The following is a 27,603-nucleotide window of genomic DNA, read 5'->3' on the forward strand; positions in this document are numbered from 1 at the left end:
ATGACATTCCCCAAACTGTCTCTTGACTGGCGTGCGTGTGCGATGCGAGCGTGCGTGATTCGTGAGTCTCCGGTCTTGTCTTTTCAGTCTTCTCGTTCGCCTTTAGGATTAGTTGTCCCTGTTTTCCCTGTCATGTCACAGTAATACGAAAAAATACTGTAAACAAGTGAGTACTTGTCCTTTGTGGCCTGCGTCCAGGACCGGCCGTGATTCCGCTATGATTCCGCTACACAGCAATGTTGGAAAACACTGTTCAAGGTACAACCAGTCTCTGATGCAGACCTTCGGCTGGCACCAGACATATCAGGGCGATCACCTGCTACAGTATGATCTCACAACATCTCCATTTGCATCAGACTTTAACACCATGTCAATGTTGGTCCTTTGGAAACGATTGAAAACAATTGTTCCCTGTGTTCCGCCCAGAATGTCACACTCGCTTCGCATACTTTCTCTCTTCTCCTTTACTATGTTCCTAGTACATACACGAATAGACCCCAGATAGGTGTTAGCATTTGAGCAACCCTGAAATAGAGATTATCATTGAAACGAGTAACGGGATCGAAGCACTGAAAGGGGAAAACAAGCGATCGGATCACTCACACGCTGGCTTGATGATGAGGGTCAGGATGGGCGGGTTGGCCTCGCGAGACATGCGAATGGCCTGGACGACCTGTTCAACACAGACAGAATGCACACAAAACATTCACTGGTAAGTGATTGTAAATTCTTATTCTGTCAGTTTGAGCACTCTGGCAAGGTACGTTCGGGACTGGTCTAAATCCGGTTTTGGGAAAACATTCCATTGCTATTAGGTTCAGGCTTATTTTCTCTGTGCCGCGCTGATGAGTCCACAAAGGACGAAACAGCATGCTGTCCCCAGATTAATTCCCCAGATCCCTCAGGAGGACAAAGATGAGGAGGAGGAGGAGAAGGACAATGATCAGGAGGACAATGATCAGGAGGACAATGATGTGGAGGAGAAAGTTGAGGAGGAGAAGAACAATGATGAGGAGGACAAAGATAAGGAGGAGAAGGACAATGATTAGGACAATGAGGAGGAGAAGGACAATGACGAAGAAAATGAGGAGGATGACAAGGATTAGGAGGACAAGGAGGAGGAGGTCAAGGAGGAGGAGGAGGACAAGGAGAGGAGAAAGAGGAGGAGGACAGATATGGGGAGGAGGCATCGAAGCTGAGGAGGACACACAGGGACAGGTTCAACTCACATGATCATGGATGAGCTCTTTCACATCCGTGTCGTTTATCTTCAGCAGCTCGTCTCCAACATTCAACGGTGGAGTTGTCTTGGCAGCCTGTGCAGGAAACACGCACACAAGCACAACCGATAAAGCACGAGTTCTTTAAAAAATGGTTTTCGAAGTTCGTGTCAGTCCCACTACCAGCCTCGCTCCGTTGGAACACCACCGACCTCAAAATATCAAGGTTCAGAAGCAGCTCCTAAAGCTGTGGGAGGCGAGCAGATCAGACCCATCGCCAAATTGGTCAAAGATCGAAATCCCACCGACTGCAGCTACGTTCCCCTTGTACATGCCCGCGTGCAGCTACGCAAAGCACGACCACACAAGCAAAGACACTTACAGGCGTGCCATCGTTGATTCTGGAGACGGTGACGGGCTGATTCTGGTCAGATCCACCCTTGACGTTAAATCCGTATCTCCCCTGGCTGTCAGCTTGCATCCTACAAACACAGAAACAAACACACATACACACATACACACCATGTGCATAGCCACACACATCAGGGGCGAATCCAGCGATCTCTACAGGGGGTTCCATTTTAGTCGAAAATGAATAGCTGATACATGTACATCAACATGCATACAGTCACCTGCGGTACATTTTCAAAATTTAGGCGGTTCCGCGGAAGCACATGCATGGAGGCAAGGATGCAGAATACGCGAGTTACTATGGGGCACCGACTCCTCTGAGAACTAGTGTGTGCGAATGAATGTGTGCGTGTGTGAAAGAGAGAGAGAGAGAGAGAGAGAGAGAGAGAGAGAGAGAGAGAGAGAGAGAGAGAGAGAGAGAGAGAGAGAGAGAGAGAGAGAGAGAGAGTGAGAGAGAGAGAGTGAGAGAGAGAGTGAGAGAGTGAGTGAGTGAGTGAGAGAGAGAGTGAGTGAGAGGGAAAGAGAGAAAGAGAGAAAGAGAGAGAGAGAGAGAGAGAGAGAGAGAGAGAGAGAGAGAGAGAGAGAGAGAGAGAGAGAGAGAGAGAGAGAGAGAGTGGCATTGCACACATTCTTTCTACAGGAGATTAAAGAAATCACAGCCAAGAGTAGCTAAGGACAGCAGTCCTTTCATACGTGATGATTAGATCACCATCGGATGTCAGACATTCAGACGGCTGGAGAAAAAAAGCAGACACACACAAAAACAGAATATGGACACAAACACGAGCACAGAGCATCACAACATACACAACTGCAGTGTCTGCCACCGGCGAACTTCACATCATGTGTGTGTGTGGGGGGGGGGGGTGAGTAGGCTTCGGTTTAACAGGATTGTTCATCTCCGCGGTGGAGACGAAATGAACACTCCAAAGCGGTGGGAGTTTTGTATGTCCTGTCTGAGGGTGTAACCCTTGAGTGCACCCTTATGTTCTAATATTGGATGTTCGCCTCCCGCATCACCATGTGACTGTTCTTCACGTATCATCAAACCTATTTTAGAGCTGGAGGTAAAAAGTCCCTGTCAGGGAGGGTGTGTGTAGCTCAGCTGACAGCCTGGCAGGGAGTGTATAGCAGGGGGTGTATAGCTCAGCTGACAACCTGGCAGGGAGCGCCTTGTCACCTTGAGTGGTCAGCTGGCAGTGAAAAGGGTTAAAAATCATCGGTGCATGTTCACATCATCTTCCTCATATCGCATGCCTTCTCATACTCATATACTTCATCTCTTATCGAGAGTCTAGAGGTATGGTTAATACACGAGAAGGCAGAAATGCCGGTGTATCGGGTGAAGTAAATAAAAACAAACCTAGAAAGCATAGCTCAGTAGTTGGAAGAAAAGAGGACCAAAGAGCTACAAGTCACGCCATTTTATCCACTAACACCACCAGTTACTTTACAATCAGCTCATGCAAAACATTTGGAATGTTTACGATGAAGGAGCGAGAAATGGCTGACGAGGAGAGGATTTCCTCGTATATACAGCGATGGGGTGTGTTTGAAGCTCCCTGGCGCTGGATATGTGATCTCGGTAGTGCCCTGTTTGAGCTCAATGTACGCAGCTCGTGGAGAGCTTTCCAGAATGCCTAAGAGTGTGAAAATTGGTTGATTAGAACCGAAGATATTCTCAGAATAAGGTAAGAATTATTGCATTTGGGACTGCTGGGGAAATTTGGTCGGATGGTAAAGGGTTAACTATGCACACCTGATCAGTAGTTAGAGCTAGCCTCAGGGAAGGTCACTAGTTTGAGTCCTGGTGGTGAAACTCAATTTCTTCTTCAGATTTTCCCATTTTCCATTCCCTCAAGTGAAAGCAAACAAACACGTCATGTTCAGATAGTGCAGAATTCAGAATGCGTCTCACTTACATAAGTCACGGCAGCAGTATTCTCAGGCTCTGCATAGTCCTCAACAGGCGTGGTCAATGCGGGTGGTCTCGGCTTTTCCGTTCTATCGACAAAACAGGGAAAACAGTTACACACGGAGAGCAGGTGAACAGGCTGGACGAGAACCGGGAAACAAGTGGAGAACGTTTGCCCTTCACAAGGAGGCTGGTGTCCGCAAAATCTTTCATCGGGGTGAAACTGTTCATAACGTACAGTCGTCGCCAAAAAATCCGGCCAATGCCATAGATACGCTTTAATACATAGGTATGGTAGGTACGCGGTACTCCATCGCGGGTTCGAACGTTCATGCACTGGAGTGGCACCATGCATGCACTACGAGGCCACTGGACAGCACTGGACAGCACTGAACAGTCTGCGCTGCACTCTGCCTGCTGCAGTCGGGTTGAGCACTGTGCTGAGTGTATGCGGGCCTAGCCTGTCAGCATGTGAACAGTGAACTGAGAAGTAACTGCACTACATGTACCACTACCACTATGATAGCAGTGCATGCGGCCCATGGGGCCCAGTACAGCTACCGGTAGCTAGCACTGCATTTGGCCGGATTTTTTTGGCGATGACTGTATAATTTACATATTGGCTCTACCGTCCAACCATTGCATACACATTGCGAAGTGTGTCCCGTATGCGAAATGAAGTATAGAGAAGGCTGGCATCATAGGCTTAAAACACTAAGAAAGAGAATACACATGAGGTTCACCAAACGCCACCATTTCGAAGAAACAAATTCACAAGAAAACTTTCATCTGCTCACTACTGCATTCCAGTGCCTGTATTCGCACTCCAAGCCAAGGATAGCAGCTGCAGTGTAAACGCAGCAGCTGCTAACATTGTGAACATGAATTTTAATAGTAGTCCAGCTCCTGACAGTATGATGTAATCTCTTACCTCATCCCTCCGTTGTCCATCTCATTTCCCACCCTGCAAGATAGCCCACAAAGAACACAACAAACAGCAGTCAGGTTGATCTTCGAAATGTAGGATGCAGATGACACATATCGTAGTGACGCGCATAAAAGAGCATGTGCCTACACCCGGGCAAAAGCACACCCTCACAAATAAGCACACCCTCACAAATAAGCACACCCTCACAAATAAGCACACCCTCACAAATAAGCACACCCTCACAAATAAGCACACCCTCACAAATAAGCACACCCTCACAAATAAGCACACCCTCACAAATAAGCACACCCTCACAAATAAGCACACCCTCACAAATAAGCACACCCTCACAAATTAGCACACCCTCACAAATAAGCACACCCTCACAAATAAGCACACCCTCACAAATAAGCACACCCTCACAAATAAGCACACCCTCACAAATAAGCACACCCTCACAAATAAGCACACCCTCACAAATTAGCACACCCTCACAAATAAGCACACCCTCACAAATTAGCACACCCTCACAAATAAGCACACCCTCACAAATAAGCACACCCTCACAAATAAGCACACCCTCACAAATAAGCGCATGGGCTTATAAGTCAACCTACTTGTATATACAATTCCATCCGCGACACACAGACACCACTAAAACACCATGTTCACATAGTTCAATGTGCATTGCGGTATTGCACTATGTGCATAATTATGGAAGGTACCGGTACGCTAGCAAGTCAAGGCGCATGCGCCTATGTGTGAGACAAAACGACCCGCAAAAGTAGCAAATAACGCAAAACCTCACTCATAAGCGCATGTGCCTTTATGTGCGTCACTACGGTACCCAGATCCCAGCTCCCCCCCCCCCCCCCCTACACACATGCACCCTCTGAGTTTCGAGTCCAGGAAATAGGGAATCTGCAAGCATCGCAAACCTTTGAAGTCACTTCAAACCAGATCGCATCTCTCCCCCCCCCCCCCCACCACCACCACCATGCTAAACCCCGCCCCCCACGACTCACATTTTTGGGACTTCCCGAGGAGCCAAGTTATCAATTTCAGCCTGGCGCTGTCGTCGTCTCGATGCTTCGTGGGGAACATACCCTGAATATTGCAGTGGCAAAGGTAAACACACAACACAGAACAGTCAGCACCATCAGCAAGAATGAAAACGGTCGACACGGTTGGCAGAACAAATTCACAAGGATAACATATCGCCTGGACGACTTGCCGGCTCGATCATAGGGACTAGTGCACTCTGTTTACGAATAATTGGCTTTACTCGTCTTAACGATTTCTCTGAAAAGTTTAAGCATGTGTTTCTGCCCCTACAGTAGAATCGGATGCCGAAGAACGGAGCGCCGAAGAAAGAGCAGCCTAGAGTTTCATCAAGCAGAGCATACCGATGTATACACGGTGACTCAACTGTGCATAGACTGTAATACATGAAAAATAAGAACGGTCTAGGCTAGGAGGCTGACCTCCCCGTTCTTCAGCGACCGACAGTACTGTGTCATACGTAGGCACCAGCTTCTAGAACCTACCTGCCGAGTTCTTTCTCCTTTCAAAGCGCTTGCTAGGCGTTCTGCAAGTAAGCACACAAAACAAACAAGAGTGTATTATTATTATTTATTATTATTATGTATTCTGGTTTTACTAGGGAATTCCCACCAGGCGGCGACACCTTTTTACAGGGAACCCTAGGAACATTTTGATAGAAGCGCGAAATTCAGCTGGTGACCTAGGCGTACGGCAAGCCGGTGGCAGTGCATTCCACCTATCTGCACCTAAGTAAGAAATTGCACGTGTGTGTACATCCCAGTGCTCATAGGTCTGGGGTGCACAGTGCCCATGTCGCACTTGACTAAGGTCATTGAATATCATCAAGAGCTACTGACCACATATTGATTCGAGGGAAAGATGCAAACAGGAAAGTGTGAAGAAAAAATTGACTGTCACCACCAGGACTCCGAACCAGGGACATTCGCTTGAGACCAGCGATGCTCTAACCAATGAGCTATGGTGTATAGCTGCAGTATAGGTAATGAATGCATGTGAAAGGACTAGCCGGGTGCTGGGGACGAGAGGCAGGCAGGTAAACCCAGTCATTGAATTTCACCGACTAATGAATACACTGTTGGCCGAGTCCTCCCTAGGTTTTGAACCGAATGTGTGTCCTATCAGGGCTCTTGTCATTAACAAGGTTTCACTGAATCTTTTCCCGGCTAGAGCCCTGAAGTATTTGCTACACGACGACAGCTCACCTCTTCACGTGGTGATCGTAGCGTACGCTCTTGCGGGCATGATCCATCGTCTGGAAGTGCGTGCGGCCGCTGTCAACAGATCACACAGGAGAGCATACATATACAAGGATGTAGCAGCAGATACTAGTACACACAGACAGTTACAAAGTGCAGACCAACCTATAAAGAAGCGGTGCAGGCCGTTGCTGTGCAGGGTGTTCGAAGTATAAGAGCAGTGCATAGTGCCGGTGCTATACTACATGTAGTGATGTGCGAGAACATGAGCCCATTGTGCAGTGACCTAGTTTCCACCGCTGACACACCACATGTGTGACTGCATGTCGGCGTGGAAAGTGGAACCCACATGGCCACAGACTTCATGTGACTCTGGTCATGTGACCCTGGTCATGTGACCCTGGTCATGTGACTCCGGTCATGTGACTCTGGTCATGTGACCCTGGTCATGTGACTCTGGTCATGTCGATGTAGAAAGTGTACTACATGGCATGTGGACAGTGGGACCAACATGGCCACCGACATCATGTGACCCGTAGATGCAGGAGTTGAATGGAGTTGTGACGCATTGGTGGAAGACTTGATCCGAGTGTGAGCCAGCATGGCTGACATAATGGGAGTCAGACAGTAACACATTAGTGAGGTTTTGCATTCCGAAATTCGGCAAAAAGATTCGGCACGCGGGAGCGAGGTCGAAAATGCACACGAAGATTCGGCATGTTTGTTCGGAAAAAGCTCACTTTGCCGAAAATATTTTTCGGATGAATTTTCTTGTAGAAGAGCGCTAGCGCGTGATTCATTCAAAGAGGTTTCTTATCTCGGCATCGCTTCGCCGCCGTCTTTGGCAACATCAGCATCGTCAGCTACCTCTGATTGCTCCTCTCCACTGCCTATCTACTCTCTTTCGCCTGGAGTGTCCTCACCGTCATCTGTGTGGCTGAAAAGACTATGGCGATACGCATACAATTTGACTTGGCCATGGAGTTGGTTTTTCTGAGGCGACTGGGGAGGCAGGTTTGGCCCTCGACTCTTTGGGCGATCAAAGTTCGTTGGAATCAGCAAGGAAAGGAGCACGTGACAGGACATTGCTGATGCTGGGGCTCACAAAATGAAAACACATCATTTTCGACTTGCAAAACAAACGTTGGTGCGAAAATTCGGCATTTTGATGTTCGACAAATGACCGAAGAACGCCGAACCGAATTTCGGAATGCAAAACCTCACTATTGATGCAGGGATTATCAGGTTGTAAACCTGCATAACTGTCCTATCTGGTTAACGCGATGAGTCGCCATGCACATCAACTCTCAATGCTACACAAGCCATCAGCTTAGCCAATGAGAGAGGAAGAAGACGAGAAGGCGTGTTTTATTCTTCTTTTCCCAGAGGAAATGTTGAGTCGTACACAATACATATTCAACTCCTAATGTTGAGTCATACACATCATCTCTCAGTGCTACACAAGCCATTAGCGTAGCCAATGGGAGAGGAAGAAGACGAGAGCGTATTTTCTTCTTCTTTTGCCAGAGAAGAGGTCTCTATTCAAACACAAGTTTCTGGCGCTGTCATTTTCGTCATGTCTCACCTGTATCGGTATCTGGAGCCAACTCTGAACAGTCCACTGCTGGTCTGCTTTCTCGGCTGCTCGCTCTGGTGACGGAAGAACGTATGATTGGCCACGCACGATTTCCAGATCTTCTTGGCGGCACGGTAGGAGAGCATTCGGAAACCGATCACCTGCGGAGAGCCCAGCGTCTCCTACGTACCAGCATTCACCATGTGTACACGTACACACACACACAGACACACACACACACACACACATATACACACAGACACATATACACACACACACACATACACACACACAGACACACATATACACACAGACACATATACACACAGACACACATATACACACAGACACATATACACACACACACACATACACACACACAGACACACATATACACACAGACACATATACACACACACACACATACACACACACAGACACACATATACACACAGACACGCACGAACACCAATATTTTGTATTTTGCATTTTTGATACCAAGCACCATGCATGAGCACCATGCACGAGCACCATGCACGAGCACCATGCACGAGCACCATGCACGAGCACCATGCACGAGCACCAAGCACGAGCACCATGTGTGAACACTCTACTCTAGCACAATACGAGAGCACCATGCACCGGCACCATAGCGCTCGGGCAGCGTACGCGAGCACAATACGCGAGTCCAGGAGATTGCCAGTGAAACAAACCTCTATTGCTCTCTGATGAATGAAGAACATTCTCTTCTTGAACGTCATCCGATGCATGGATGCCCTGGATAACCATGTACATAGTCATATACACACAGACACACAAACACGTACACACGCGTACACAAATAGACATACACACACGCACGCACGCACGCACGCACGCGCGCGCGCGCGCGCACACACACACACACACACACACACACACACACACACACACACACACACACACACACACACACACACACACACACACACACACACACACGGACGTGCACACCCATGCAAACACACAACCACTTCTTGTTTTCTCATAACGACACCAGTGGCTACAATGAACAGAATGCATAGTACAGGTCCCCCCTCGTTATAACGAGTCCGGTTGGTACATAAACCCCGATAGAAATCTGAAATCCCCTGGCGACACGTGGTCTATACACCTGTTTACAGGTCCGGTTACAACATAATTCGTTACTGCATAAAATTTGTTATAGCGACCCTTTGCCCAGGTCCCCGGAGTGCCAAACCCTCAGTATAAGATAATATTGACCATGCATGACCAAGGCCAAAACACGTAAGATAACGCAGGAATATGCAACGTATTATATCTATGTATTCGTAGATATGGACGATCTTGTGCATCCAAGGAAGAGCTACGTTGGAGACTTTTGATTATCTTATAAGGCCACGCCGTTTTTTCTATGTTTCGCGTCACCTTATTCGATGAAATCAATGAGGGAGGGCGAAAAAATATTAAAAAGCTATCCAAAAAAACAGTGTACGTGCATTGCATTTGTGTACAGTGAAGCGACGCGGCACTGTTCATGTACATTGACATGTACAATGGACATGTACATGAATACATGAGTGTATCCCCTCTGCCATGCTTGTGGTCCAAACACAGGCGGCATGATGATTGTGTGACTTGTGGCCCAGCTTATTACACACACATGTACATGTACATGTACATGTGTGTGGGCTGAGTACAATCATGCGATAAATAGAACAAAAATTGATGCCAACATGATAGTTACGGGTAACAATCATGTTCCGTTTTTTTCCTTTTGGGTTACATTTTCCGGTTTTCTGGGTTTGCAATTTGTGTTGCATTTTCAACAAAAAAATTGTTCCTTTTTTAAAAATCTCCAGCTGTGAAATTCATGCGCGCGGGGACGCGAAACATAGATAAAAACGGTGTGGCCTAACGAGTTGAAACGTCGAAAATTTATGCTGTATCGAGGGTAGACAAGGTAAGTACGAATTAGTGCCAATTTCACCTTTAGCTGCAAGTCCTGTTACAAGATAAGTCTCCCTATAAGATAACTTTTTCGATGGCCCAGAGATTATCTACTAACGAGGGAGGACCTGTACTGTGGAAGGCGCATGGGTAAGATTTAACTCACTGTCTCGAATTCTGCGCTGCATATGATTATTATCCCAAGAACGTACACTCATGCCTCTCTTATCCAGATATCGAAGTTACGAGCACCTCGGTCTACCGGACACATTGTAGGAGAGCTCTAGTGCAAATATTACTACAGTCAGACCTCGCTTATCTGGTCCTCTTTTATCCGGATCCCTCGCCATCCGGAAGAAAATCGTTGGCTTCCGATTTACAGCATATGTCATGCATACATACAGTATGTGTGTTCGATTATCCGGTTCCCTCGCCCATCCGGATATTTGAGGTCTGTACCCTTTTGCCAATTTTTTATGTAGCATTATGTGACCCGCGCTCTGCGAAAACCGACCTTAGGTGCTTCGTAATTTTTTCGAGAAAATGAACAAAACGTCACGGTCCGTCGATTTTTTGTAGATCGAAAGGTGAGAGTCATGGCGGAACGAAGCAGAAGACGATCGCTAGCTCAAACTGTTGTTGGCTTCTCTGCAGAGGCCTCCTTCGCACTCCTTGACGATGACCAGTCGTTTTTTGGCCTGTCAGATCGCAGTTCTGATGACAGTAGTGCCGAGGAGACGTCAGACGATGAATCGCGAGACGCATCTCTGATCGAGCTAGACAGTGATGCAGAGGAAAACTTTGATCAGGCGTCAGCTCCACCGCCAGCCCAGCCCCTCGATGCCGGCGGTAAATCGAGTGCAGCCCAAAAAAATCCGCCAAAGCACTGACTACAGTCCAGGAGGTGCGCGACAAGGTTGACAAGGGCTGTAGCTGTTCAGGTAAGAACTGTTTCAAGAGTGTGACACTTGAAACCCTGCGTACAGTGCGCAACTCAGCGGGGGCCGTGACGAAGTCAGAACGCTACATGGATGTGGCTGGGAAGCTAGATGTGCTGAGGAGACGTGGCGAGGCTAGCCATCATGGAGCAGCGGTCCAGCGTACTGAGCGTGGTGATAGATCACGCTCCACATACTGCTATGAAGTGGATGGTGTGGAAGTGTGCCAGGGGATGTTCATGTCTGCACACAGCATCAAGCCCTGGCTTTCTCAAATCGGTGCAGGCTGCTGTTAGTGCAAACGATATCAGCTCGCCACAGCAAGGGAATGAGGGAACTCTTCCATGGAATGCCCTGCCAGTGGAAGATGTTGTGGAGCTCAAACAGTTTATTGAACACTATGCTACTATTCATGGCCTTCCTCAACCCGCAGCTCCTCGTGGTCGCAACAAACCTGCACCGACGTATTTGCCGTGCGTCACCACGGTGAAGCTTGTTCACCGGGAATATGCAAAGGCTGGTGGCAAGGCTGCATACAGCACGTTTGGGAAGATATGGAAGAGAGACTGCCAGAACATTGTTATATAAATGAAACCTAAGGAGGATGTGTGCGGCAGATGCGCAGACCTGCAGTCGCTACTAGCACGAGCAAGAACGGAGGAAACTAGATTAAAACTAACGAATGAGCTGAAATTGCATATGGAGGAGGCCAATACCGCACGTGATTTGTATAAGAAGTGCATCGACGACTCCAAGCAAGCTGCTGCAACGGATGCCGGAGACAACACTCTGACTTACCAACACATGACATTCGATTTTGCTCAGCAAGCGACCATTCCTCATCATGCTCGGGAGGTTGGTGCCTTGTATTTTAAGGTACCTAGGCGCATACAGATATTTGGTATCGCTGAAGAATGTTTGCCAAAACAAACAAACTACCTTGTTGATGAAAATCAGTCAATTGGGCCAGACGGAAGCAAGAGCCATGGCCCCAATGCTGTCGTCTCCATGCTGCACTATCATCTCTCGCAGCATCAGAAGGGCAAGCCTGAACTTGGTTTGCATTGCGACAACTGCTGTGGTCAGAATAAGAACCGCACGGTCATGGCTTACCTTTGCTGGCGGACTATTGTTGGTTTGAACGATGAGATTGATCTCATGTTTACGCGTGTCGGACACACACGGTGTTTTGTCGATGGGGGCTTTGGATTTCTGAAGCAGAAATACAGGAAGTCTGATGTTGATACACTTGACCAGCTAGCAGCAGCAGTTGACGCATCGGTTGGTTTCAACGAAGCTGTGCAGTTTACTTGGGATTGGCGAGTCTGGGACGGCTACATGGGAGAGTTCTTCACGGCAGTGTCCAACATCACGAAATATCAGCGATTCCGGTTTTCATCAGCAGCACCTGGTGATGTCCTCTTGTCTGGCTCGTCTACTCTGCCAGACAAAACTATCAACATCCTTCAACCCGGCATTGATCCTGACTTCTTCACTACTCAGCACCTGCCTCTACCTATCACTCCAGCTGGCATCTCCTTGCAAAGAGCCAAATACCTCTTCCAGCAGATCCGTGACCACTGCCATCCAGAGAACAGAGATGTGACCTGCCCAGCTCCACAACAGGAAGAGCCAATGTCATTGTAAACACTTCTTTGGGAAGAATATGTCATATTGATTTATTCTGCAAAGTTTAGCTGCGGTGATGCCGCTGGAACTCTCACAGTATTGGTTCCAAAATGTAGCATAAAACCCAGGGTTTTTGGTGTTTTTCCACAAACTTTTGCATGGAGATAGTAAAGAAATTGACATTGTATCCACATAAATATGTATGCAATCCACCTAAAACTTCACCAGAAGTTGAAGGAAGGGTCATGGGTCAACAATCCAGCACAAACTCAATTTCGCCAAAATAGCACCTAAGGTCGGTTTTCGCAGAGCACTGGTCATGTGATAATGCAGATTAATGGGTGCACGCAGCTTCGTGCTACTGCTCAAGCTATGCTGCTATGTTTGATAGTGCTGTTGCTGTATGCTCATGCTTTGCTTGTCTACGGTCGTGTGCACTGCACGTCACGGTGACCATGTCAGCCAAACAACATTGTGCGTGCACGCGTGGTGCTCTAGGCGACGGGACACTCTACGTGTCGTTGGAACGTGACATTCAACGTGTGGGCGACATGCGTCGTCGCATTCACCATGGCATTTACATGTCCCGCTCAACATGGGGCGTTATGCTCTGTTCGCTCGACGTTTGCTCGACGTGACTTGCTAGAGCTCGCCTCGCTATAAATTTCGATCCGTACTGTGTGTGGATCATTCTTGTCTGCTCGTTGTGTTTCACAGTTTGTGAGTTTTATTGGCTCGTCGCCATCCTTGTGCTTCGACTCGTTCTTATCCGTGTTGTCAAGAAGCAATGGCTGCCTTTACTGTCCATGAAATTCGGGCCATGACGGTTCCACGGCTCCGCAGCAAATTTCCACTGTTGTGTTTGGATACTTCGGGCAGGAAATCTGCCCTCGACGATCGCCTGATTCAGGCCCAAATACTTCATGCTGATTCCGACGAGCGGAGCAGGCAGCAGAGAACGCTAGCCATTGGCGCCGTCTGCGCCCCAGACGTCGGTGATAACTCTCGACACAATCTGCTCCACGATAGTATCGGTGGTGTCGGAGACTTTACCAACACTTCTGGCGGCCATGGTTCCAGATTCTCTACTTCATACACACCCGACTCCTCTCCCAGCCAGCTCAGGGAGCAGCAATTCGTTCGCCACACACCTGGGAGCTAAACATCGCGAGCGGATAGTGACGGGTGAGTACGTGGAACTGAGTGAGCTCTTACTCTCTGCGTCTTGCTCTGTGCCGCACGCCCGCACACAGAACGTGCGGGCCTATTGCGGGTGGTCGAAGACGGCGCTGCCCGCGGCAAGAGCAGGTACGCTCATGACCTTGCGAGATGGGTGGAAGCCTTCACGATCTTGAGCCAGGTCATTGTCGACGTGGCCCCGCACAGGTTGGCGGAGTTGCTGTCTTACCAGGGCCTCATCCACCTTCAAGCTAAATGATCAAAGGATTGTGTCGCAACTGAATTACATTGATGCATTAGCGTATTCCTTCCATGTAACCGGTACAACGGGGTACACTGAAGGTTTTGACTGCACTGCAACAAGGTCATCGCCTGCGCGTCCACAAAGACCCAAAGATGTGTTAATGCTTCCCGGCCACTATCCACAACTAGCTAATCGCCGATTCACGCCTGAAGGGTGGTTGGAATATGACAGGAACTTCCACATAAAGGCTGCTGTCGACCCGTCACTGAAGTGGGACGCCATCGACCCAAACCTGTGGCAGCTGGCGACAACAGGACGCGCTCGTTCAGCCTGCCCGGCATGTGATGCTACACATCCGATTTTTACCAGCGGACACTGCCCTTTTCGTCCCTACCGACAGCTTCCAGGCTCCGGTTTCGCTAGCAACTCAACGAGCACAGCCTTCCCAGGACGACCAGTATGCCGCAACTTTAATGCGGGCCGGTAACAGCATAATGATGCCAGATCTCTGGCTTTTCCCTATTGAAATGTATGTGATTCAGAGTGACTGACATTCCAAGTTTTGGGTAGTGCTTGGTCCTGGACCACCCGAACAAGCAAGATACGAGGGTACAGTATTGTAGCAAGATACGAGGGTACAGTATTGTTCCCGAGCCTACACCGTGAGAGGGTTGTGCCGGGCACAGTGGTATGTGGATGTGACAACTTCACAAGCGAGGTTGGACACTTATGCCATTAGATACCCGGTATCTAAGTGATGTGCGACTGTACGCTATACGTACACCGATAATGTCGTCGTAGGAGACAACGGCATTCGGCTCGCACTGGTTAAAATCAAGACGACCAAACAATCATGGCATACGGACGGGCATTCCACCCTCTCCACAAAAATTACAAGAAAATACCAAGTTATGAATCCTGAACATGCTGTAACCGTATCATACGTGTGCGTGAACGTGTGCATGTGTGTGTGTGTCTGTGATCTTTCACTCCATGTGAAGCGCCGATTGTATAACGCCTGTGTGATGACAGTGCTACTGTATGCTTCGGAGTGCTGGTGCCCTTTGCAGGGTGACCTCCGGCGCCTCGATAGTTTCCACCGCCAATGCATCCGTAGCATCTTGTGTGTTTCGCGAACACAACAGCGGGAGGAACGCATCACCAATGAGCAGCTCCGAGAGATGTGGGGTGATACATCGCTATTGTCCTCCCGGCTTCGGAAGCGGAGGCTTGAATGGCTTGGCCATGTGGCCCGCATGTCGGATGTTCGTGTGCCCAAGCAGCTGTTGTTTGGCTTCCTACCGTCGCCTCGGCCTGCGTGTGGTCCCCGTCGTCGCTGGAGGGATGTGATTTCGGCTGATCTTCGGCACATCGGCATTGAACATCTAGCTTGGTATGGGATTGCTCAGGATCGATCTGCCTGGCGGGTGTCTGCCGTTGGGCCGAGCCTCGGCGGTCCTTCCCATGACCAATCTCAACGGGTGGACTGTCTTATCTGCCACCGTTCGTTTCGTCGGCCAGGTGACAAAGCAAGACACAAGTGTAGCGCAGAACGAAGTCTCCCCATCCAGGGACAGCGTGGTGCTGTGCAGTGTGGTACATGCAGGAGGTGGTTTCACTCTCGTGGTGGCTTGCGTGTACATCATTGTTTGCCCCTGGAACCATCGGAAGCGTCCGCGCCGGCATCACCTATTCCGCTCAACGTCCCAGCTTCTCTCTTGTGTGTGACATGCAGTCGGCAGTTCAAGTCAGTGCCTGGTTTCAGACGTCACAAGTGCGACCGTGGCCATCGAGCAACCAAGTCTGATAGAGCGTCGTATGGTGTTCGCTGTTCTCGCTGCAGCCGTCAGTTCCGTCGACAGAGTGACCTGAGTCGTCATCTCCGTTTCTGCTCCTGACAATGACTCTGGCTCCTTTCGGAGTGGTGTGGCCCTTGTGGCAACCAAGCTACAGTAGTAGTAGTAGTAGTGTGTCTGTGTGTGTGTGCGTGTACATATGCGTGTGTGTTTGTGTGTGTGCGTGTGCATATGTGTGTGCGTACGTGTGTGTGTGTGTGCGTGGGTGTGTGTGCGTGTACGTATGTATGCGTGTGCATGTGTGTATGCGTGTGCATGTGTGTGTGTGCATGTGTGTGTGTATGTGTGTGTGTGTGTGTGTGTGTGTGTGTGTGTGTGTGTGTGTGCGTGTGCGTGTGCGTGTGTGTGTGTGCGTCAACGTGAACAGTGTGGGAGTCAATACAAACACCCTTCTGTGCCATTGGTCGGCCTTGAAAATCAGGCTTTGTCTGAAGATACAAGTAGAGAATTTCATGCTCGACCCGAGCAGGTCATGTGACATCCATGCAAACCGCAAGACCCCATCAAATCACGTGACACCCATGCAAATCGCAAGACCCCAGAAAATCATGTGACCCTAGCAGGTCATGTGATACTCATGCAGGTCACGTGACCAACTCACCATGGAAAGTGGTTGATTCTCTCGTTGCTCTGGAACACGCTCAGCCCCGTGCTGCTCACGCCAAGGTCCAAATCGCGATCACCGGAATCCTAGGAAGGGGCAGCACAAGAGCACAAAGTGCCATTACATCATCATGGGAATACCATAGTCTGTCCCTCCAGGAAATCGCGATTCCACGGATGCCACAAATTTTGCGATTTTGGCCCAAACCCGCGATTTTCAGCAAAATCCGCTATTTCCCACGTTTTTTGTTGTTTTCTGCAGTATATCTCACATTGTTATGCACTTTTCACGCAGTTCTTTCCATGATGATCATGGAAAGAACTGCGTGAAAAGTGCATAACAATGTGCAAATAACCTATAGGATCATTGATCCTATAGGTTATTTGCACAGTACGACTCCCGAGTAGATATACGATGCAACAAATTTCGTGATTTGGCCCAAATCCGCAATTTTCTGCAAATAATTCCGAAAATTCCTGGCAAGTTCTGCATCATTCCGCACTTTTCGTCGCATTTTTTGTTACTTTCTGCCGTAATTTCTTGCGCAAGTTTTCGAGGGTTTTTTCCGCAAATTCCCGCAGGGACAGAATATTGGCGTTACATCATATGAGGAGTCCCGAACTCCCGATGCATCACAAAAACAGTACCATTACATCATCACAGTTGCACCATTACGTCATCATAGCAGCGACATGAGTCACTCCCATTACCTCACCACAACACTGCCATTACATCATCATTGTAATACCAATACATCATCAGCCTTGGTTTGCAGTGAAGCTCCCCAAATCCAGACTTCCCAGATCCGGCCACTCCAGTCTACCGGGCATCTTTCTGACCCATTTCATGTTGCAAAATTGGACTTTTCAACGGAAAAAGGAACAGTACTAAGAATTTTTTCCCGGTTCTCTTTATACGAGTTAGACTGGACGTTCGGCATCCGTAGAAACGCCACCACCCTCTTAAGATCAAGGCATATTGATAGGCTAAAAAAACAGTTACTTGCGTGCCATCAATATGTGTGTGTGTTCGAGTTAGGGGCAATTCTTAGTTACGGGCAATGCTCAGTCCAGACTTGCCCAAGTAAAGAGGAGTTCAGTCCCGACCTGCCCAAGTAGGGGGAGTTCATTTGCGACCTGCCCAAGTAAGGGGAGCTCTACTGTGCTATCATGAGCACGATGACCACACACTATGAGAGCAATCCAGGACATTAGAAAATCACGGTTCGCGTGAAACTCGGCTTGAGACCGAGTTTTCTTCATCCGTAGGAACGCCACCTCCCTCTATAGATCAATGTGCAGATGCAGCTCGTAAAGCGGTGGGATGTGAGAAGCGTTAGATCAGACCCGCCACAAAGCGGTCAAAGACGGTGAGATAAAGAGCAGATTGTGCAATGGCTAACTCACCACCGCAGCGTGCATCTCAACACCGTAGAGTGGAAGACGCTGTGCCCGGTCCAGGAAATAACGCTCGCAGTCAGCAGGTGTCAGGCCTCTGGAGACACGGATAAAGAGAAGGGGAAGATTCGGTGAGGGAAGGAGGGGAGGGGAGGGGCAGGAGAGGAAGAATGGTAAAAGATCAGGGGGCGTGATGTGGAAGTAAAAGAAGGCGGTGAGGTGGACAGCACTCTCACTCCCGTCAATAGTTGGCGAGTTCCTTTTTATATGAACAGTAAAACATGCTGCGACAGTCTCAAGTAAAAACTGCAGGGAACTGGGCAGGGGGAAATGGGCAGGTGAAATGGGCAGGGGGAAATGGGCAGGGGAAATGGGTAGGGAAATGGGCAAGGGAAAATGGGGTGAATGGGTGGGAGGAAATGGGTAAGGGGGGGGGGGGGGCGTTTCTCTCAGGTCCGTTTCGTCTCGGACTCCATGGTCACACAGGTTGAGAGGCGGATATACTTACACCATCTGACTGTGCTGCTCACCAACTCGAGCTTCGTCCTCCTCATTCTGTACGGGAACATTATGGGCAAATGGACAGACACACAGATAGCAGAACGCACAGAACAATCGACAGACGTGAGCGTGTGAGTTTACGCACACACAAACACGAACACAAACACTCATACATGGACACATACACCCCGCATCCACACACACTCACCATTGCTGCCTCCCCCCCCCCCCCCCCTCTCTCCCTCACACACACACACACACACACACACCACTGCGTTGCTACCGCCACCAGCAGCAGCAGTGGCAGCAGCATCACCACCACCACCACCACCAAAACGAGGCTGAAGCAGTATTAGAAGCAACATTAGAAGCGGCAGCACCAGCAACAACAGCAACAGCATTAGAAGCAGAAGCAGTAGCGGCAGTGAAAGGGTTAAAAGTGGTAGCAATATTCATACCTGGCTCTCAAACATGCGAAATTCAGACACGTATCCGTCCGTGTGAGAACTGTCCTCAAAGTCACCGACCTCAGCTGGACAAACACAAACAAATTACCAAAAACACACACACACACACACACCAACACACACACACACACCACATACACTCACACAGGTAAAATTTGACATCCACGGACGCAAGATGCATGCCACAGAGATATATGCAGAATGCAGAGCAGGCAGTAAGGGGCCGGGCAATACTAATGACATCATGACGATGACCATGATAACATCATGACGACATCATTATGATCGTCATATTACTCACACTGTACGATGTAGGCTCCGAGCACTGCAAGTGTACTTGACGATGCATCAAGCCTGCGCAGCAAACACACCAGCCAGCAAGCACATACAAACACTTAGAAACGCCAACTGGGCACTTTCTGAACTGATTACTGTACTAAAAACCCATTTTCAAGTTTGCTTTCACGCTGGACGAGGCACCAGAGCTGGACTATTTCTTTGCTCTCGAAGCCCAGGATGACAGTGACCGCTACCGCTCTTCAGACGCTCTGTGAACGTGCAGATGCCATCTGTTATTGACCATTATAACCAAGGTATGGGCGGCGTTGATCAATTCGACCAACACACAGCAGCCTGCAGGGTTTCGAGGCGATGCAAGAAGTACTGGAAGAAGGATTCTCTTTGACTGTGTTGAAGTTGCCGTAGTCGACAGCTATGTGCTCTTCTCGGAGCGGTGCGATGCCCATCCTGTCTAGATATATCGGCCATGCCGGAAGATGCACCTTCACTACTGAACGTCTGTTGTGTGCCAGGTTGCTAGCTTGCTGGAAGCAACGCACCTCTACCTGTATTCAGCAACCCTCGACATCAAACTTCTTCACCTCTTCTGATGCATTGGAGAGAGAAAGAGAGAGAGAGAGAGAGAGAGAGAGAGAGAGAGAGAGAGAGAGAGAGAGAGAGAGAGAGAGAGAGAGAGAGAGAGAGAGAGAGAGAGAGAGAGAGAGAGAGAGAGAGAGAGAAAGGAATATCTTCCCTCTAACCGTAGCTTTAACATTCTGCAGTTGCCATCGACAGAACAGGCTGGACGTCATCTGTACAGCTACAAGGGATATATTCAAAGACCAGCCCTTCAGGGAAATCGCCATGCCCAAAGACATTCCAAAGATGAATCAACCCGTGGCCAATGAGCTCAGCTGGCTACTTGACGACTTTTTCATTGATATTCTGGGGCACGCTTCATCAGGATTTCATTGAGCAGAACTGTACATGTCTGGCAGGGCCTCTTGATACCTCAGTGAGACAATATTGGACAGAGCAGCCGCACGGTGGTCCAACCCTGCACGCTGGCTGATGAGTGATTGAGCGTATCACCGGTACATCCATCCCGTACGGAGAAGATAACCGGTGTCCCACTCTGCTTTAAGTTCACCAGTGACTTTCTCAAAGACATTAATTACATCAAACGCAGCGCAAGGATCTGAACTTTGCAGCACAGTTTCACTCGTGAACATCGGTTGAAGTCGAGCAAGAAGCCGAAGAAGACTGTGAAGTTGACCACCAACAGCACACCGGCATCTCCTAGAAACTAGTCACGTTCATCAGCATTCTCATTTTCTTAAGGACAAAAATTAGCTTGCCACTTCCCCAGTGCCCCCGTGGACAAGGACATATTTCTGTCCAAATAATTCCGAACAGATACAGCTACCGTATTTTCCGGGTTGGTAGCCGCAGCAATCCTTCTACCATCAGACAGGTCTATTCAGGGGTTCTAATGTGTCTTCCCATCAATTTGTAACATCTATAGCATCTACAGCTTTTCCTTGGAACAATTATAATTTCAGGACCAGCGAAAGCAGTTTTTGATCGCTACGGCCATACCCTAGCCTTTCATGCTGTGTCTATGTTACGGAGGGTCAACACGTCACCTCCTCAGCAGTAAACCCACATTGGTGGGCAAAAGGTTGGTCTGGCAATGGCCTGACCAACCTTTCGGCCTGAATTGTTTTCGTGATCAGCACATCACGCTTAGAATCACCATGATACGCATCTCATCTCCCACAAAAATGCTTTTGACCACCTTCAAACGCTACATGCGTAGTCCCTGGACCAAGTCTCATTGGCGATAATACCTCCCATTGAGAAGCGATCAATATTTTTAAAGGAATGGCAAAAAATCAAATTTGGAACGATCAGTCGGGGAAGTGAACTGCCTGTAAAGAGAAAAAATTCCAGACCCAACACTTTGGAGTGAAACACTTGTCAGCGCCTTCTACGTTCGGCCTGGTCCCATAGCTCTGATAGTCAGAGCAATGCTCATGACAAGCAAGGTCCCGGGTTCGTGTCCTCGTGGATCTGGCATTTTTTTCTCTTTTCAGGCAGTTCGCTTCCCCGACTGATCCATCGAGAAGCGATTAATATTTCGTAAAACAGAGTTTTCTCACAAGATAATCGTGATCACTTGCCCCGTCCGTGCACCCTAAACCAGTCAGCCTGCCCCTCTGCTCTTACCGTCCCTTGAGTAAGTCCTGGCGGACTTGCAGGAAGAACTGGTACTTGGTGAGCTCCTCGCTCAGCGTGCTCGGGTCCGGAGTGTAGAACTTGACGCGAAAGTAGTACACCATCGGCGTGTTCCCTGGGGCAGCAAGTACACAGACAGGGGGGTGAGCACTACGTCAACACTCTGACACAGAATGATCAGGCGCGTAGCTCGCATGGGGCACCGGGGGCACATGCACCCCCCCCCCCAAAAATAAATTCCGACCTAGGTCCAGCATGCACATAATGACCATGAATGACATGTGCCAGCCGTCCTACACATATGCGGCCGTGCAGCTATGAAGCCGAGACCTCTGGTCGGCAGAGCTTAATGGGCCCCATCACCACACTCCATTATTCACCCCGGTGCCTGGAGATATGTGGATTTTGTAGAAAAAAAGAAGAAAAAACCCTGAAGGGGGGACGAGGTACGCCCCTCATGATGTAACGTTACTTTTACGGACATTACGGGGGGGGGGGTGGGACCAGGTACGCCCTTGATGATGTAACGTTACTTTTACGGACATTGGAATCCGCCGAGAAGTCAAGCGGCCACGGGGCGCTGGCCTTGGAGCCGTCGTGAGCACTGCTGGTCCATTTTCTTACAGTGTGCGTGTGAACTATAGTGTGTGTATGAGCCAACGCAGTTAGGGCGCCGCCCCAGTCATTCCACCGGATTTCAATGTCCACAATACTGCATGCATACAGAGTTCCATGGCCAGAAATGCTGTTCAATATCGTCAAGGTACGTTGCGAGAAAAGGGGAAGCCATGAACAGCCAATTGAAAGGTCAAATTAAAGCCAAAAGGTTTGGAAAGGTTATTCACCACAAGACACATGCTTTAAACGCACTGAACCGTATCTAAGGCGACCGCTCCAGGGACCTTCAAAATGTAGCTCTTGGGTGCAGGTCTTCTATCCTGATGAAACGAGTAGAAATAACATTCCTTGGTTCTAAGTGTAGCGGACCCTTTGGGGCAGGTCATCACCTTATCAGGATTCTCGCCTTGACCGGCTTCATTGAATCTTCACTCCTCGCTCCTTATCTACTAAACGGTCTCTTTACTGCGATCCAAACTTATACGACACCTAACGCCAGAGAGAGAGAGAGAGATTGGAAGCTGTGTCGCAACTCTGAGTTTCACGTACTACTACGATCACAAGGGGCCTGGTGGCTCCAAAACGGGCAGCCTGAACATACGGTGAGAAATACTGAGCGGAATCATAGTCAACGAGTCGAGTGCAGGCGAGAATTTTCCAAGTCTGTAGACTTGAGGCTATGCAGCAGCAGCAGTTCCGGAGCACGCTACCTAATTATCACACCTAACGTTCGGGCCTGGCCCATCACCAGGGTGAGACAGCGGGTTGACGTGGAGTTTATTGCAACTTACTTTCTCGCTTGGTAACCTGCTTCCTCAGTGATTTCATATCCTCCACCCATTGCTGCAAACAAACAAACAAACAAACAAACAAACAAACACACACACACACACACACATATACTCAGACATACACACAATTATACCATTCGACGCCCATCGCTGGAGGCGATGATAGCGATGCTACAGCAGAAGCCATAGCAACTTGCGCTGGGATTGCACCGTTCAACAGCTTGCAAGGCTGAAGAATTGACCGCCACTATTCAGCCTGGTCTACATCACACAGCTATGAAGTGGCTTTTTCTGACCAGTGATTCCCTACTTTTTGGACACACACACAATCTCGCTACCTTGGTGGACTGTTAGTCATAACTTTATTACTTATAGGTCCTTTTCCCTTTGAATACACTTGTGTAGGCTTACCATCAGACCATGATCGTCGTTGTAGAGCAATCCGAAATAGGAACGTTCCACCAGATCTAGCTTGTCAAAGAGGCGCTCTAGCAGCTCACCGCCTTGTGACTTGCGCTGTGTTGGGAATTACGCATATACACACATACATACACCCATATACACACAAACACAAAGGTCTGCTGAACTGACACTATTTCCATGACAGGATTTGCTTACGTGGTGACACAAGTTAGTTTTCAAAATGCGACAAACTTGATCCAGGCAAGCAATCCAGAATTTTATGGTTGCTGCTGAATCCTTATTCCATATCTGCTGCCTGTAGGTGTCACCAGACCTTTCTGGCTCGAGTCAGTCAAGTGTCTCATTTGAATCAAGTCCATGCAACTCACCAGTTGGAATTCTGGGATGCATTTTATATCGTATGCAGCGTCAGTCCCGCCGGAAGCGGTCCAGTTGGTCAGGTTATTACCGGACCCACTTTTTGACCACCGACACAAAAAGTCATGTTTTCTACTGTGGACGGCATGACAACCCACCAAATCATACCCAAAGGGTGAAAGGCCATATCAATGCCAGACCAATCAAAAACGTCTTCCGGCGGTCCAGAGCGTGGACATAAACGTATGTTCATTCAGTCCGTGCAGTGACTTGAGGAGACGATCGCACGGCTGGTCGTGAAGAATGCAAGTGGACATATGGGTGGATATTTGGTGACTGCTTTAAGTTAAAGAGCGGTATCTGCACCGTGCATATTGAGGGTGGTGGCATGACTACGGATGAGGAAAACTAAGTCTGATTTGGTGTCACGCAAACCGTGATTTTTGTTTGTAATGCAGGAGGGTGGAGGATAAACGAAGAGAGAGAGAGAGAGAGAGAGAGAGAGAGAGAGAGAGAGAGAGAGAGAGAGAGAGAGAGAGAGAGAGAGAGAGAGAGAGAGAGAGAGAGAGAGAGAGAGAGAGAGAGAGAGATCGTGTTGCACACTCCTCGGCTACAAGATGTTTACTGATATCACTTCATGCACTGCGCTGAATTTGATCTCGACTGCTGGCTGTCATACGTTGTCTCGCAAACAAGAGGACGTTGGATCTGCGTACAATAACCTCCACTAACCCAACAGTGCTGTAGAGCGGTGAAGAACAGAGAGATCAGCAACATAGCCGTGGCTGTTCATGTACTCGGACAGAGAGATCAGCAACATAGCCGTGGCTGTCCATGTACTCGGACCAGTGGCGGATCCAACGATCTCTACAGGGGGGTTCCAGTGTACTAGTAGTAGACAAACTGAATAGCTGATACATGTACACGTAAACGCATGCGCTCTCCAGTAGTACATTTTTTACGAAATTTAGGGGGTTCCCAGCCGCGGAACCCCTCCTGGATCCGCCCCTGACTCCATGTACTGTTGTGGATATGGAAATCCAGTTGGAGTTCAAGCGGCCTCAGGGCGCTGGCCATGCAGCCGCGACCCAGGCGTGAGTACGCATACGATCAACACGTGCCCTGCGTGCAACGCTTGTCCGCACTAAGAGTGCCGGCCCCCCGAGTCATTCGACCGGATATCCAGGTCCACGACAGTACTACAGTCTATGCGCAGTGCAGTCACCGGGTATTATCATTATGGGTGTCGTGCGCTCAGCGAAACCTTAGCCCGTTTGTTCTTCAGCGCACTGTTATTCGCTGTCCGACATTATTGCACACACAGGGATACTCCCACAGTCTTCACACCGAGCTTATGACGGCGAGGATCTTGAAGTCCAGAACAACCAGCCCTGACCATTTCTTGTTCCAACCCCATCAACACATTCTCTAGTGCACGCACGTGCACGTACACAGACTCACGTACGGACACGCACGCGCACAAACACACACACAAACCTGTACACTTAATGCCCTTCCACAAGTATCTGTGTGGAATTATTTTGCAGAAAGCCAGACTAAATTAATGTGAATTACCCCTGGCGAGGGTGCTCAGCTTCAACATGGGGTATCGAACCACCCCAAATACTAGTAGCAGGCACACATTTACCACCCGCTGCACACAAATCGAAGTGCATTACATGTATAACTATTATTTTATGTTCGAGCACATGGACTCACCGGCATATCGAACACCAGGCAGTTGTCGTCCAGTAGTTGAACATTAGCTCGGATAACATTGCGCGGTATCGGCGGACCGTCGGTGGTGTCGCGGACCTTGTACGAACCGCGCTGGTTCAACGCCGCCATTGTCGAGCGACGGCAATAACGGGCACTAAGTGCGCCACTAGTAGCGGTCGTTCAGCACGGCTTCACCCACCGACTCTCTGTTTCCTGTCGTTGTGAACACTTGGGAGATCCTGCTGAAGCCCAGCTCAGTCGGTATCGTGGCTAGGTGCGCTGCGAGGTCAACTCAGGGCCTGCTGGTGAAAGAGCACATAATTTTCAAATCACAATAGTCACCAAAACTCACTGTTCCAGACGACGCGCCGCAAAACCTATCACGAGGCCCCGCTGCAATTATTTCGGGCAAGGAATCTGTCGTGCGAATCAAATAATTATTTAGATTTGTGTAAACAAAACTCATGCCAGCACTGACGCGGCATGGCAGCAGCCGCTAGTGCGTGACGTTAGTAAAAGCACCGAACAAGAAAGGAGTTACGTATCCATCCCTACATCCCTACATGCAGCTGCGGCAGAACATAAAAAGAACGTAGGTGGCGGCTCAGCGCGCCCATCACTACACAGCGCGTCCTCCACCACGCTATAGCACCCGTTATCGATACGCTTTGCTTTGGACCAGGCCAGGAGGACGGCGTCACCAGCGCACTTATTTCTCTGAGCTCCAAACAAAAGGGAATGTCGTTGCCACGCGAGGAACAATACATGGGCATACAGTTCAAATAATTCAATGGCTAATCTAGGCCAAGCTACTAGTACTCCCAAGCTTCTGAAGAAGCCGCGCGTCTCGCTTTGGCATTCAAACATTTCCTCAGCAAGAGCACATCAATGAGCGGCGGGTAGGTATACCCTTGCACAAAGACCATGAGCAGCAATCGGGAATTTTTTATATCGCTACTGGCCTACAACAAACTCTTACAACAAACAAAAGCTAACGAACACCACAAACAACAACGCACCTTGTCCGTCTAAGCGACCACTCAACACGACCGTCTCATCACTATTACTACTGCAGCACGCTATAACTGAAAAGCTTTCTGAGGAAGGTCTCCAGCGACCAAGCAAACAGTACGAATTCTCTCACACAAACACAAAATCAAATGCCGAGGGAAACACACGAAAAGTCAACGAGGTCATCTACAGCCAGTACAGTACAGTCTACAGACAGTCTCCAGTACTGTGGAGTGTGGTCTCAGTGCATTACAGTCGTAACATGGTAACACGGACCGTGCAAAGAGATGTATGCACGCACACAAAGCTGTGCTGCATGAAAATGGTCGCCGTCTTCTTGACAGTGTTCAGTGTTCAGCCAGGTGCAACCGCTGCATGCACTGCCAATGCATGATGTTTACATGGTAGATCTACAAATTAGTACAATATGAGTCATGATGTAGTATGCGCAGAAAATATCCCCCGCGCACGCGGGCTGCAGTGTGCACGTGTGGGACATCGACGTAGAGCCTACACACTACACTACAGTTAGGGACTTCAATTGAAAAATCAAATTCGCGAGTTTTGTATAAAACGCTAGTTTTTCTAAACCGGGAAGAATCGAGAAACAACCTGTGAAAATTTGAACCCAAAATTCCAAGGCAATCTAGAGTTATAGTCGATTGAAGATCGGAAAACGGGGGAGAAAGTAGTCACAGAAGTAAATGCAAGTATGTATGGGAGCCGTGTGGTTTCCGTCCAGCACTGCACTATCTGGTGCATACATGGCGATACAGGATATGTGTCCATGCATGCAGTGTGCACGCATGCCGTGCGCGCCGACTTGCACAAGTCACACGTTTTCACCGTCACTGCTTCTACCAGTACAGTGTGCGCGCAGTTCACTCGATTTTTTCGTCTACCACCAGGAAATCGCCGTGGGCTGGTTTCTGTGATCATTTTCCTTCTACGGCGATAAAGCGCGAGCCTCAATGTTGTAGAATCCTCTTGGTTTAGGCTAATTCGAGGCCGCTGAACACGAAAATCGGGTGTTCCTCGCGAAGCCGAGTACGGATCTGATCGAAATTAGTACTTCGAAGTGCACCCGCGCC

At 48.9% G+C, this 27,603-nt stretch overlaps 1 protein-coding gene across 2 annotated transcripts in view; it reads right to left on the bottom strand.

Annotated features, from left to right (window-relative positions):
* The window catches only part of LOC135826987 (tyrosine-protein phosphatase non-receptor type 4-like), a 37,679-nt gene extending 10,964 nt beyond the window's left edge, over positions 1 to 26,715 (bottom strand). The window contains exons 1-21 of one of the 2 annotated variants that reach the window (XM_065339508.1): positions 26,521 to 26,715; positions 25,502 to 25,800; positions 23,414 to 23,518; positions 23,003 to 23,054; positions 21,585 to 21,708; positions 19,378 to 19,430; positions 19,068 to 19,141; positions 18,617 to 18,663; positions 18,118 to 18,205; positions 16,709 to 16,797; positions 9,025 to 9,088; positions 8,321 to 8,493; positions 6,742 to 6,810; positions 6,022 to 6,062; positions 5,500 to 5,581; positions 4,478 to 4,510; positions 3,554 to 3,635; positions 2,325 to 2,365; positions 1,603 to 1,702; positions 1,230 to 1,316; positions 604 to 673 (exon numbers count right to left, since the gene is read on the bottom strand). In XM_065339508.1, coding sequence (XP_065195580.1) covers positions 604 to 673; positions 1,230 to 1,316; positions 1,603 to 1,702; positions 2,325 to 2,365; positions 3,554 to 3,635; positions 4,478 to 4,510; positions 5,500 to 5,581; positions 6,022 to 6,062; positions 6,742 to 6,810; positions 8,321 to 8,493; positions 9,025 to 9,088; positions 16,709 to 16,797; positions 18,118 to 18,205; positions 18,617 to 18,663; positions 19,068 to 19,141; positions 19,378 to 19,430; positions 21,585 to 21,708; positions 23,003 to 23,054; positions 23,414 to 23,518; positions 25,502 to 25,630 — 1,603 coding nt within the window. In that variant the 5' untranslated portion in view covers positions 25,631 to 25,800; positions 26,521 to 26,715. Of the gene's footprint in view, positions 1 to 603; positions 674 to 1,229; positions 1,317 to 1,602; positions 1,703 to 2,324; positions 2,366 to 3,553; positions 3,636 to 4,477; positions 4,511 to 5,499; positions 5,582 to 6,021; positions 6,063 to 6,741; positions 6,811 to 8,320; positions 8,494 to 9,024; positions 9,089 to 16,708; positions 16,798 to 18,117; positions 18,206 to 18,616; positions 18,664 to 19,067; positions 19,142 to 19,377; positions 19,431 to 21,584; positions 21,709 to 23,002; positions 23,055 to 23,413; positions 23,519 to 25,501; positions 25,804 to 26,520 lie in introns of both variants that reach the window. The other variant, XM_065339509.1, reaches the window with a different exon arrangement.
* Positions 26,716 to 27,603: the final 888 nt, after the last annotated feature.

The sequence above is a fragment of the Sycon ciliatum genome, chromosome 11 (genome assembly GCF_964019385.1).
Source record: "Sycon ciliatum chromosome 11, ocSycCili1.1, whole genome shotgun sequence".
In the NCBI taxonomy this organism is placed as follows: domain Eukaryota; kingdom Metazoa; phylum Porifera; class Calcarea; order Leucosolenida; family Sycettidae; genus Sycon; species Sycon ciliatum.